The sequence below is a fragment of the Cucurbita pepo genome, chromosome LG09 (genome assembly GCF_002806865.2).
Source record: "Cucurbita pepo subsp. pepo cultivar mu-cu-16 chromosome LG09, ASM280686v2, whole genome shotgun sequence".
Taxonomy (NCBI): Eukaryota; Viridiplantae; Streptophyta; class Magnoliopsida; order Cucurbitales; family Cucurbitaceae; genus Cucurbita; species Cucurbita pepo.
The window spans coordinates 916,718-930,145 of NC_036646.1; the positions used below are offsets into that span (position 1 = coordinate 916,718).

Sequence of the window (13,428 nt, forward strand, 5' to 3'; positions counted from 1 at the left end):
TGTTTTTGGCTCGTTACATATGGTATCAAAGTCATGCATCGAGTGGTGTGCGAGCGAGAACGTTGGGTTCTTAAGGAGGTCAATCCCAAATTGGTCAGAGAGTGGAACAATAAGGGTATGAAAACCTCTTTAGTGGATACGTTTTAAAATGTGGGTTTAGGGTGTTACAAATAGTATTAGAGTCAGACATCGAGCGTGTGCTAGCGTGTGCTAGTAAGGACACTGGGCAAGGAGAAGGAAAGAAGTATTGAATAAGGATTGTAAGATACCAGATACCACGCCGGTTGGAGAGGGAAACTTCTCCTTCATAGATACATTTTAAAATCGTGAGGTTGATAGCTATATATAATGGTCCAAGAGCGGACAATATTTAATGGGCTTAAACGGTTAAAAATGATATCAAAATAAGTTTTTCTTTAAAGATTAAAGTTATTAATATTATTTTTAAAATTTAATGAGTATTTTTAAAATATAAGACAATAATATTATAATAAAATTTCTTAAGGATTTTTATTCAAAATTACATAAGATTTTTCTTTTTTTTTTGAAAATTTAAGATATTATTGGAATTTTCTAAAATTTAAAAATATTTTATAGGTAGATTATTTATTTTAAAATATGTTTTCATATCCATATAATTTTTTTTAGATAATATAATTTTCTAATTAAATATAAAAAATAAGATAAATAGATATAAAATTCACACGAGATATCCAGCAATAGAAAGAAATAAGAATATTCTAGAAAAAGATATTTGCGTAACAAATACCGTAGCCAATGAAAAAAAAAATCTAATTAATATATTATTCACTTCAAAAAATTTTCAAAAAATTTTCCATTTATTTTGATAGAGATTGATTCCGAGTGATTTTGACTAATTTATCATTTAAAAAAATAGTTATTTTAAAATTTTCATTTTATAATATACAAGTTATAATATATATATATATATTATAGTTAATTTTAAAATTCTAATAGTTAAATTAAAAAATATGCTTTAAATTTTTTTAATAGTTAAAAATTATACTATAATATTAAATATATATATCTATATATATAAATAAATAAATAAATGTAAGTTGAAAATATATTTAAATAAAATGGAGTGGAGATTTAGGTGAGACCGAAAATATAGCGTTTATCTAAAAAAATATTCTCAAACTCTTTCTCCCGATAAAATGGATATTTATATATATAATTCATTTTTTTTTTATCTGTTTGTGTTATAAATGCAATAATATAAGCAACATTCTGGATTTTCTTTGCGCTCTTTCTGACTTTGATCGTGTTTTGGCCACCGGAGAAGTCTCTCATCGACCAGTCCCTCTCGTTAGACCGGAAGAGCATTGAGATCGGATTTTTATTTGATTTAGTTTCTAAATCAATCGAGATCAGCGAGGGCTCTCGCTGCGTTAGGTTACAGGTAAGGTATTTCGATCATTTTTTATTATTATTTTTTTTTTTTGGAGTTATTGTCTTACTTGGCCATCTTGTTGATTTTGGTTTGGATTGGTGGATCACCGTCGTGTTACTGATCTTTGTTTCGGACGTAATTGACGTGGTTTTCGGGTGGATGTACATGTGTACATACTGTGGTGTTAAAGACTTGTTTCGCCCTAATTTGTTAGGTGATGTAATCTTCTCTTGTCTGACTGGCTGTTTAGGGCAGAGATCTAGGGGTTTTGATTAAGGCGAGGGTACGGGACTGGATATATTCATGTGCAACGGGTTGGCCTTTTAGGTTGGCCTTTTAGGTTGGCTAAGGCGCGGGGTTGCAATAGGCAGTAGTTAGTTTTCTTGATTGAATTATGTGTAAGGACGTGTCTTGTTTGTTCTATAAGTGAAATTAAGCGGTTTCATCAATTGAAGTGGTCCATTTTTCTTTGGTCGTTATGTTGATATCGTGGAAGATGGAGGCGCTCCCTTCTCATTTGATTCATCTTGTTTCTTGCTCTTTATCGATTTTTCACTTGGTTGAATTTTGACATTTTGTATCTTTGAATGGTATCTTTTCATGTTTGGACTGAGATCAATCATTTGTCTGCATTGGCCATGTGGGCGTTTAAGAAAGTCAAGTTTAAATTGTTTTGATTTACTTTCAGCCGGTGAGGATGTCTACTCCTGCGAGGAAGAGACTGATGAGAGACTTCAGGAGGTTGCAACAAGACCCACCTGCCGGCATCAGTGGTGCTCCCCAAGACAATAATATCATGCTATGGAATGCTGTTATATTTGGGTATGACTTCGTTCCTTTTTTCTTATCATATTTTTTTATACATATCCACCATTGCTTCTGTTACTCACTGATGATATGGTATTTTACATGTTTTTTCGTTGGCTTTTGCAGGCCAGATGATACACCTTGGGATGGAGGTATCCTGAATTTCTGAGTCTAAATGACTTATTAAGAAGACAACAGTTTTGTTATTAGGATCAAGTCCTCGATTGATTGAAAATTCGAGAATAATTCAAACTTGCTAAAATTCTGATTACTGTCACCTTAGAACTTGAAATTCATAATGTCGGAGTTGCTTTCATTTCTCATGGTGCGAGTTATGGAGATGTAACTTGAAGGATGGGATCCATGCATTCTTCTGTTCTTTTCTAAACGTGTGGTTATATTGACAGGGATATCAGCATCTTGTTTGATTTTCTGAAAATTTCAATTAATTTTGTATTTGATTTTGGTAGTTTTTTCTTTTCTTAACTATATTTATTTGTGAACTTCTTGTGTAGTTTATGATTTATAATTTGGTTGCCATTTATTTGAGTTCACCAGGTACGTTTAAACTGACCCTTCAGTTCACTGAGGATTATCCAAATAAGCCACCGACAGTCCGTTTTGTCTCTAGAATGTTCCACCCTAACAGTAAGTTCACAATCTCATGGAGTGTGTCCTTAAAAACATTTTATACTTTATGTGATTTGTTCTTGGTCAATTTGAGTGCTCTGTAATCACCGTTGGCACTAGGTTTCAAGATGATGACTGGTTCTACTGTTAGTTTTTTTGACCTACTTTTTTTTTTTTTCCGTGTATGCTGATGTGCTTGGTTAATTTTGACTTGCTAAGAAATTTAAAATGGGAAAGAAAGACCATCTATTAACACTGGTGTGTCTGCTTCATCAAACCTGTATGAATCCTGTGCACTATGTTTGATATGTATAGCATGTTTGGCTTGGACATAGGCGGGTGATTTAAATGAGTTAAAAGGAAGAGAGATAGAGTATGACTCCTGTAAAACAAAAAAGTAAATGTTTTCTGTACATGTTGCTGAGTCTTTTGTGCTCATTTTGGCTTTTGCAATCACCTTCAGTTTATGCCGATGGAAGCATTTGTTTGGACATTCTGCAAAATCAGTGGAGCCCAATCTATGATGTAGCAGCTATACTCACCTCTATTCAGGTACCACCTAATCAATTTTGCATCAATGTATATCAAGGCTGTAAATTTTCTTTCTTTATGATAAATAGCCTCCTTTTATCTTTGTATGTGATGAAAAGCATGGAATCATTGTCTTAAAAGAAACTTGTCATTTTCTGTACTGTGCCCTACTTTAGTTGTACAATGCACAAGGTACATGTGTCCTCAGGATGCTTATCGTACCATATCTATGAAATTAGCTGGGGAGCACGCAGTTAGTCATAAACCTGTATTCCCTGCTGACCCATGCTATAGAATCCCCATCCTTTTAGTTCTTGTCCTTGATCCTGAATTAGTGACATATGACACGTTAGATTCACTCGCCTTCTTTTCTTGAAAAAATGATATTGAAGTAAACATAGTATCCTTCAATTTTATGACAGGTTTCAATTATGTCCCTATCATTGTGAAAGTTACATTTTTGCTCCTCAACTCTTTAGCCTACTTGCTTCTTTTTTTTTTTCTTTTTTTTTTTTTTGGGTTAAAAATGAACATGAAACAAGGACATGGTGGCAAGTAGATTTTAGAGTTAAAATTTCAGTTGAAACGATGTTATTTACATGAGGAAGTCACTCATTGTGGAAAAAGGTCCTACCTTGGTAAAAATAACAATCTCATTAATTGTGAAAAGCCACACACTAGAAAAATTGAAAGAGAATAGAGTCCAAAGAGAGCTTCACGAGGAGAGTATGTTTATGAGAGAAAAATGGTGGGAGTTTGGGTGGTGTAAAACATGCGTCGGAAACCAAGTGCACCATGAAAATGATTGATTGATGTAGGAAGACAATTTTATCCTCCAACAAAGAAATTTATTGAGCTTTAGTGGTCCTTGGGTTTGGTTGTATTGGGATTCTTTGTTTGTCGCTTCCCTCTTTGTTCATGCCCTGATCTTAATTTTCATCCATCAGTTGTGTGGGGATCCCCAAATCTCGCTTTCCCTTCATGGTTTGCTTATCTTTTGAAAATTTTATTTCCCCCATACCTTTTGATTGATCTCAACCCTAAATTTGTTTCCCCCCTCGAACAACATTTTTTTTACGATTTAGACCATTTGATCTTTTTCATTCACTGCCGTTCCATATTTCTATTTTCATTTTGATGGGGAAGCTACTGAACAGGTCCTCATAAGGGTTAAAATGAGATTTGTGAAATGATAAGATCAAGTAATTAAAACTTACCCTAAGTACAAGGATAAAATTGAAACCATCTATGCCCATGCGTACATATGTTATTACAAGTCAGTGCCATGCTTTCTGATTTTAGAAGAGACAAAAGGGTTGTTCCGAAACCATTTAAAGGTTAAGAATATAAATGAAACTTGTAAAATTATTTAGGACCATGTTTAAACGTTTGGCTTTCTTTTCTCTCTCTCCCTCCTTTCATGATATATATTTTATACCATATATGTTCTTCTTTGCAGTCGTTGCTGTGCGACCCGAATCCAAACTCCCCTGCTAATTCTGAAGCTGCTAGGATGTTTAGCGAGAATAAGCGCGAGTACAACAGGAGAGTGCGTGAAATCGTGGAACAGAGCTGGACTGCCGATTAGCAACAAAATGGTTGTCGACGAACAGAAAACATAGTCGTCGAGTCGAGTTGCTTGTGTGCATGATATTGTACACCTGGGAAGAAAACCGATTTGTTGCTTAACTTGCGTATTATGTGAAATACTTGCTTGGTTTATAAGAAAGATGAAACACTACTTTAGTCTATTTCAATTTTATCTGCTCTGGTTTTTGCATCTTTCTCAAGTAAAATTTTGATTCTGGCCTTCTGATCGAGATAAACTGAGTATAGGAAAAACTTCAATAGCCTTGTACTAGAACATGGCAATGCCGACGGCAAGAGTCTAGAAAGGATGGTCTTCTGGACTCATGCAGCCTGTGCTCCCCGCCTGGCAATGCCGACGGCAAGAGGAGGCTGAGGAATGCCGACGGCAAAATATCTTCAGCCTCCTCCTTTTCAATTTCAATGTATGACAGAGACTGCGTATGAAATCCAATATGTGAAAGATTCGAACAAGCAGAAAAGACAGAGGCCAGTGGCCCAGTGGGGGCTTTCATTCATATCCTCAAAATAAATCACTTTTATCGCACAAGAAATAAATATCTGTTGAAAATTTAAAGTGACGAAAAAACAAATTCAACTGACTCATCCTGAGATAGGATGCTAGGAAACCGGAAGACAGAAAGTGACACATTGCGTAAAAATTACGAACACCAATGAAATTAAAACCAAAAAAAAAAAAAAAAACTATTTATTATTATTTTTTTCTTCCATATAAATAAACTTTTAAAAATATTATGCAATCTAAGGTCGTTTAGAGGTAAACAAGTAGTATAGGTCGTTCAGTTCCTTAGCAAGTCCAATTGCAAGTAGCATGAGTCGCTCAATTCTTTAGCAAGTCCAATCGTCCATCTCGACACTAGGTCCCGACTCTAAAATGGTTATATGGGTAAACTTTTGTATGAAAAATGAGATTATTGATAGTTTGGGACGTGTATGATGTTTTTAGTGTAAGACTTTGAAAAACGAATACATTTTCTATTCCTGTAATGGTGACATCGGTTCCAATTACTACTGTAATTTTTTCGATTACTCATACATAGTTTAACCTCACTTATATCAAGAATTTATAAAAAAGGTGAATGAAAACTTAATTAAGATATAATTTTTCTCGTGTTTAAAAATATTATTAAAATTTAACATTATTAATGGAAGGGTAATTTAAAATTCAATATTTTTAAACGGGATAAAACTTTTTATAATTTAACAATTTATTTATTATCAATAATAAAAAAAGCATTTAGTTTAAAATATATATATATATATATATCTTAAGCTAAACAATACGATATTAAATCATGGGAGGCCAAGGGGGCGTCTTGTTAAGGTGCGCGCTAAAATGCCGGTCAAATAGCAAATAAGAATAACGCACAAAATTACCTCAGCTTGCCACGTGGCTATAATTTATTTGTTTATTTATTTATTATTTTGTGAATTTTCCTTCCAATTCATTGATAAGCAGAATTTGGGATTTCTATTTCGCTCCTTCTTCCTCCTATCGTGTTACGGTCGCCGGTGAAAATCTCTTGTCGACTACTCCCAAAACTCCGGATTTTTCTTTCATTTCGTTTCTGGACCCATCGAGATCGCCTGAACTTCTCGCCGCGCTAGGTTAAGGGTAAGGGATTTCGATCAGCTTAATTGTTTGAATTCTTGTGTTTTTTTCGTCGCTTTGTTAATTTTTGCTCCGATTCGTGGATCACCGTTGTGTTACTGGCCTTTGTCTTCGACGTGGATGTACATGTACCCTTACTGAAGTGTTAAAGGCTTGTTGGCGGTAATTTGTTGGGAAATGGAACCTGCTTGTCTGACTGGCAGTTTTGGACAGAGATCTAGGGGTTTTGTTTACGGCGAGGGTTAGGGAAAGGATTTATTGACGTGCAGCGAGCTAGCGTTTTAGCTTGGTTAAGTCCAGGGTAGTTAGTTTTCTGGATTCAATTATGTGCATAAGGATGTTTCTTTGCGTACTTGATTGTCCTGACTGGAATTAAATGGTATTGCTTCCGTCTCCATCCTTTTGCTCCATGTCGACGTAAGCTCTAGACTTCCATTTCAAACCTGCAATTTTAATTTACCGAAAGGAAACGTCCTTGAAGTGGTTCATTGTCCGTTAGGGTGATATCATGGAAGATTCAGGTCCCTCCTCCTCATTTGATTGAACTTGTTTCACGTTCTTTATCGATTTTCACTTGGTTGAATTTTGATCTTTTGTATCCTGCTTCAACGGTACTTTTTGATGTTTGGATATAGCATACTTTTTTTTGATGTTTGAATTTTGATTTTTCTTTTCAGCCGGTGAGGATGTCTACTTCTGCAAGGAAGAGACTTATGAGAGACTTCAAGAGGTTGCAGCAAGATCCGCCTGCGGGCATCAGTGGTGCTCCTCAAGACAATAATATCATGCTATGGAATGCCGTTATATTTGGGTAAGCTGGGAAAATAAATTATGACCTTGACATTTTTTTCTTTTTAAAACTCTTGCACGATTGCTTCTGGACTAACCGATGCTATGGTCTCTTACATATTTTTTTTGTCGGCTTTTGCAGGCCTGATGATACACCTTGGGATGGAGGTATTCCAATTTCTTCCTTTCTGGGTCTAAGTGACTTATTATGAAGACGACAAAGTTGTATCTGGATCTAGTTTTCTGATGATTTACTTTTTTTTCATGCTTGATGATTTCACTTTGTTTTTCTGTTCAAAACTATAACTACTGATGATGCATTTCCACTCAAATAAATAACACTATGTTTACTTATCTCAGTTTTATATGCATATGTGTTGGCCATATAGCTATTAGCGTAGTAAAGTAATATTAATTTGTCAATTTTAAAATTATCTGGTTCTGATTTGCATGAAGTTTTTTCTTTCATGATCATGGTCTTCTTTTTAAGCTTTTTCCGCTATTTGGATATGGGATGTGTGTTATATTTTCTGGTTCAAAACTCAAGACAATTAGAGCTTTCATTCTGATTATGGTTTCCGTGGACTTTGAATTCAAAATGTCAAGTTGCTTTCATCTCTCCTGGCGCAAGTTATGGGAATGCATTCTGGAGGAACATGTTACAATCTTGTTTAATTTTCTGAAAATTTCATTCAATTTTGCATCTGATTTTGGTATTTCCTTTAATATTTTTTTATTTTTAAACTTGTAGTTTAGGAATTATAATTTGGCTACCCATGTTTTGAGTTGACCAGGTACATTTAAGCTGACTCTTCAGTTCACGGAGGATTATCCAAATAAGCCACCGACAGTCCGCTTTGTGTCAAGAATGTTCCACCCTAATAGTAAGATCACCAGGAACTTACCCTCTACAAACAGTTCATTCCTTATTTGATTCATTCTGGGTCAGTTTGAGGGTTTTCTCTAATTTTCATTTGGCACTAGGTTCAAGAAGAGTCGTAGTTCTCCTTTAGGTTTTTTGTCCAGCTACTTTTTGTTTACACAGTTGTGTCAATTTTGTTTTTAATTTTCTTGTAAATGTTGCTAAAACTACATTTTTTCCCCTTGTTTGGCGTTTCGTATGACCTTCAGTTTATGCTGATGGAAGCATTTGTTTGGACATTCTGCAAAATCAGTGGAGCCCAATCTATGATGTAGCTGCTATACTCACCTCTATTCAGGTACCTAATCTATTTGGCCCTAATAAATGTAAAGGCTGAAACTATTTATTGCTCGTTTTCATTTTATGGGTACAAATGGAAAGCTTGTAATCATAATCTTTTAAAGAAACCTTTTACTGCTCCTGTTCTATGCCCTATCCTAGAAGTAGAATGCATATGGTTCGTGTGTCCCCTGGATGCCTATCATAACATATTTATGGAACTGTCTGTGTGAACGAGCAGTTAGTTGTAAACCTGCCCTCCCCACTGACCCAGGCCATAAAAGCCCACATTCTTTTAATTCTTGTTCTTGATCTCTGAATTTGTGGCATTAATTTTGATTGTCTTGACTTTTGATTCTTTTTTAATACTTAGGATCAAGTTTTAAGAACTAGAATTATTTTGTCTAATAATCTGATTGGAATTCGGCCTACGTCAGAAATGTAGCCATTGTCTAATCTAAATTTTTATAATAATTATATGCTCAATAATGTTCAACGCAATAAGTATAATACTGCCCACCTAGAAGAGGGGAAAACGACTGCCCACCTAGAAAAGGGACAAACGATGGTAGGCATGGAGATGATGAGTTATCTGCCGGTTTATTTGGTGTATTATGGAGAATGTGATAGTATTGATTGTATTGGACTTCTGACTTGAGGAATTCAAAAGTTATATGGTATGCTCGTACTTTTCATTGATTTGCCAACACACTTCCATGTTTTTTCTTGTAGTCGTTGCTGTGCGACCCGAATCCAAACTCTCCTGCTAATTCTGAAGCTGCTAGGATGTTTAGTGAGAACAAGCGTGAGTACAACAGGAGAGTACGTGAGATTGTGGAACAGAGTTGGACTGCTGATTAGCCACAGAAATGGTTGTAGGCGAACAAAAAAAGATAGTCGAGTGGCTTGTTTGCATGATATTGTGCCTGGGAAGAAAACCAATTTGCTGTGTAATTTGCTTATTATGTGATATGCTTGCTTGGTCTATAAAGATGAACTACTTTGGTCTATTTCAATTTGACTATCTGGTCTAGTATTTTGCCATCTTTCTCAGGTAAATTCTTTAATTCTGGCCTTTGATCGAGGTAAATGCCATTTTATCGATTGAAGTTCGATCTTAAATGGGTGGTTCTTACCTATATCACGACGAATTACAGGTGATCAAGGGCTAATATAAAAAGAGATGATTGCCAAACTTTACGACCAACTTGTACAAGGGCTTATCTTCTTTTAAGAAAAAGTTTAGGTAAGGTAAAATACGAGCTGTATATTTGTAGACTCTGGTTACATTTATTCCCGCCCCATATAGATTCATTCATCTATATGAAAGCTCCGAGGTTTCCACTACTTGTCCATCCTTCCTGAACTTGCATTGAATACTGCAAATTCCAGAGTACATCTTCAATGGAAGGGCGTTTGTTTGGATCTTTGTTGAGGCAGTTGATGGCGATTTGAATTGTCGTCTTCAGTGAATCAAATGCAAACGAACCCTGAATTGAAGGATCGATAACGCCCCGTAATTTCAGTCCTTCTGCCAAGCCACCTTCAAACTGCCATAACCAGCAATATACAAGGCATCAGAATGTGAACGAATCCTCGACTTGGGATGATGCGTAGTCTAGAAAATTGTTTGGCGATGTTATATTTATCTGCTATAATCTGTTAAACCAAATGTTGATACATTTTATTCTCAGTTTATGAGATGATACCTCACTCTTCAGATCATCCAGTTCACTTGTGGATGTGATCGGCCTACCGGTGATGACTTGCAGCAAAATGGCACCAAATTGAAAGATGTCTTCCTTCTCCGGATTCCCACTTCTGCATTAAGAAATAGATTAGATTATTGGATTGTTGCAGAAAGAAGAATCTAAAAAAGATTGTACCTTTTTGGTACATTCAGCCCGCTCTCTGCATCCTGCAGAATTGATAATAACCAGTTACTACAAAACTTGCAATCAGTTGGAAGTGTAAATACAATTTTGTTCGACCTTTAGCGGCATGAGAACGTTGTAATTGCTTATTTTTGCGGTCAGCGTCTCGTCCAACAAAATGTTATCAATCGTGATATTGTTGTCGAAGATGGCCGGCGCCATTCCAGTATGCAGATGCTGTATTCCCCTGGCAATGCCGATGGTAATTCCCATTCTCTGTGGCCATTTCAGAGCATCCTTCCTTTTCCAATCTGTGTATGTGAGTTCAGATGACAGTTTTGAGATTAAACTTTGAAGCCAAATGAAGATGGGTTTGTTCTGTTACCTGTAAGACAATCCTTCAATGAGCCGTTGGATATGAATTCATTAACAACGAAGACTGTACTGGCTGGGTTCAATTGGTCTTGGTAAGTGACGGTGCAGTGTCCAAGAACACTGACCAAATGCCGATGCCTCAGATTTGGGAGCTCTTCCATGTGCCGCGCTAAGGCTTGAGGTGCAAGTTTTTGCCTTAGTTTAAAGCATTTGATCAAGACCACTGAACCATCAGTCAGCCACCCTTTATAAATCTGCAGGAATTGAACAGAAAACTTCTAATTGAATTAACTTTTCCTTGAGATCTCCCAAGAGTTGGAAGTTTGAATCAATTCCTCACCTGTGCTTGGGATCCTTGAGCGGCCAAGTTTGATGGGTCGAAGTTTCTTGTGATCTCTTCAATCTCTTCCACTGCGAAGACCCGATAAGGCGGCAGCCCAAGTGCTGGTAGCCTTGTCTGTGGCACTCGTCCTGTGTAGAATAAAGTTAACAAGAACAAAACCATAATTTGATTTGGGTGAAAGAAAAGTATAAGGAGAACAGTATTGGCTTACGGTTAGGCAGTGGAGAGCCACGAACAGATTGTTTATGAACTGTAGATTTCTCATATTTCATCTCTCCAAATCTTCTTCTTCTTCTGTTTCGGATGATTGCAAAAACCAATAACAGAACAACACCGGAAACTACCACTACGCCTCCTATGACGGCGAGCATAAGACCAAGTTTGATGCCAGGTTTCTGTTTCTGTAGGTCACCTGGAGGCTTTACAGCCATTGCTTCCTTCCGGCAGTATGAAAGAGAATGCTGGAGCTTCGAGTTTCCACCTGTCAAGCAGTTCCATGAACTATTTACGGTACGATTCGATGAAGTCGACCCAATGCAAGAGGGTAACTTTCCTATCAAGAGGTTGTGGGAAACGTCTACAAACTTAAGGTTTCTGTTGCAAGTTGTGTTGACAGAGAGTGCTCCACTTAATTGGTTATAAGCTAGGTTCAGATACAGAATTGCAGGTAGAGAGAACAGAGAAGAATGGATTGGCCCAAGAAACTTATTGTAGGAAATATCCAATAGCTGAAGCTTATTGAGTTCCATGATTCTTGAAGGAATTTCAGATCTGAATAAGTTTTTTCTCAATACGACGATCACAAGAGTTCCACTCAGAGGTGGAACTTTTTGGCTCAGTTGATTTTGTCCTAAATTCAGCTCTTCAAGAACTGCAAGGCCTTTAAGATCTGGAACGCTTCCATTGAGCAAATTATCAGCTAAAACAAGGCTCTTGAGGCTTTGAAGCTTAGAGATTGTTGCAGGGATGCCTCCATAGATGAAATTTGAGCTTATGTTAAGCACTTCCAGAGATGAGAGCCTATTGATTTTGGAAGGAAAAGGACCCCACAACCCCAAAGACACTAATGATAACACTTTCAGGTTCGAAAGCTTGGTGAGAACAGTAAAGAAGGAATCAATGGAGAAGCTATTGGAAAGAGTCTGCTGAGAAGGGATGGAACTCACAGAAACTGATTTTGGGGTTTTGGAAGGGGAGGTTTTGTTCCCAATGACAGTTAATTCTGTTATGTGAGTCCCAGAACAGACAATTCTGAGTGAAGAAGTAGGAGGTAAATAACAGAAGTTGGTCCAGTTTGACCATTGTTGAAGAGCAACAGGATATTCCAGAAGCTTTTGAATTTGGAAAAGGATTCTGCTTTCACTTGGAGAAAGCTGTCCTGTTGAAACTGGAACAAGAACGGCAAGAACAAAAATAGGAAACCAAAAACAGAAAGAAACCCAGGAATTCTTCATGTTTTTGAAGCTGAAACTTAAAGCTCTGCTGCAAACCTCATCAGAAAAGCAAGGAAAAAGAAAATTTGGGAACAGGGGAAGGCAGAATCAGCCATTGTTTAGAAACTAATCAGAGATCTGAAAAGATATAGAACAAACTCAAGAATGAGTGAAGCAATCTCAAGGAAATTCCAACAGTCAAGAACTCAAAAGAAGAGATTAAACAAATCCAAATCATGTGCTATCCAACCCACAATATAAAATTAAACTCTACTTCCCCTGCCGCACTTCACTCAGACTTTTTCCCATCAGACTGTGCAAGAAAGTCAACTAAGCTCAGTTCATCAGCCAGCTCCTGGCGTTTGACCAAATTCTCTACGGTGAACTCGCAAGTTTGTCTCTAAAGCTCACGTGGCCTTATGAATGATTGCTATTTTAAAAATATAGCACAGTGAAATCTGGAGGGGATCTCAAGAACTAGCAGTCTATGATAGAATTTTGAACAAAATGGCTAATTAGTCAATATCAAACAAAACCAGAGGAGCCAAAGAAGGTTTAGATTAAATTACCATAATGGTTCTCGCAACGTTTGTAGTTTTGCTTTGTCGGTTGAAGTTGACTGAAAGCGAGAGAGATAAGAATTGCCCTGAAAGCCAGGGAGACTCTTCCAAATTGTGGTTTATTGGGATTAGTTACACCTAATCCATTTTTTTTTGTCCTAATAATAATGATATATTGCAAGAGGAAGCAGCCTTTTCCAGCTCAATATTTGTACTCTTGCTAATTGTAAACGTATTTCTTGGTACCAGCA

The 13,428-nt window shown here is 36.5% G+C and overlaps 3 protein-coding genes across 4 annotated transcripts; 2 read left to right on the top strand and 1 right to left on the bottom strand.

Moving 5' to 3' along the window:
• The first annotated feature begins 1,194 nt into the window (after positions 1-1,194).
• Positions 1,195-5,162, top strand: LOC111802336 (ubiquitin-conjugating enzyme E2 2). Its single transcript, XM_023686662.1, has 6 exons — positions 1,195-1,423; positions 2,103-2,236; positions 2,348-2,373; positions 2,780-2,869; positions 3,315-3,403; positions 4,842-5,162. The coding sequence occupies exons 2-6, from the start codon at positions 2,112-2,114 to the stop codon at positions 4,968-4,970; spliced, it is 459 nt and encodes a 152-aa protein (XP_023542430.1). The 5' UTR covers positions 1,195-1,423; positions 2,103-2,111; the 3' UTR covers positions 4,971-5,162.
• A 1,268-nt stretch (positions 5,163-6,430) lies between these two features.
• On the top strand, positions 6,431-9,628 carry LOC111801517 (ubiquitin-conjugating enzyme E2 2-like). The gene is made up of 6 exons (XM_023685537.1): positions 6,431-6,605; positions 7,280-7,413; positions 7,534-7,559; positions 8,186-8,275; positions 8,523-8,611; positions 9,325-9,628. The coding sequence occupies exons 2-6, from the start codon at positions 7,289-7,291 to the stop codon at positions 9,451-9,453; spliced, it is 459 nt and encodes a 152-aa protein (XP_023541305.1). The 5' UTR covers positions 6,431-6,605; positions 7,280-7,288; the 3' UTR covers positions 9,454-9,628.
• A 133-nt stretch (positions 9,629-9,761) lies between these two features.
• LOC111801516 (probable LRR receptor-like serine/threonine-protein kinase At1g14390) lies at positions 9,762-13,157 on the bottom strand. Of its 2 annotated transcripts, none has more exons than XM_023685535.1 (7): positions 11,396-13,151; positions 11,182-11,312; positions 10,852-11,095; positions 10,584-10,777; positions 10,479-10,510; positions 10,302-10,413; positions 9,762-10,142 (listed from the first exon to the last, which is right to left on the bottom strand). In XM_023685535.1, the coding sequence occupies exons 1-7, from the start codon at positions 12,636-12,638 to the stop codon at positions 9,912-9,914; spliced, it is 2,187 nt and encodes a 728-aa protein (XP_023541303.1). In that variant the 5' UTR covers positions 12,639-13,151; the 3' UTR covers positions 9,762-9,911. The 2 variants fall into 2 exon arrangements, with proteins under 2 accessions (XP_023541303.1, XP_023541304.1); XM_023685536.1 differs by having other exon boundaries at positions 9,991-10,210; positions 11,396-13,157.
• Between the last annotated feature and the right edge of the window lie 271 nt (positions 13,158-13,428).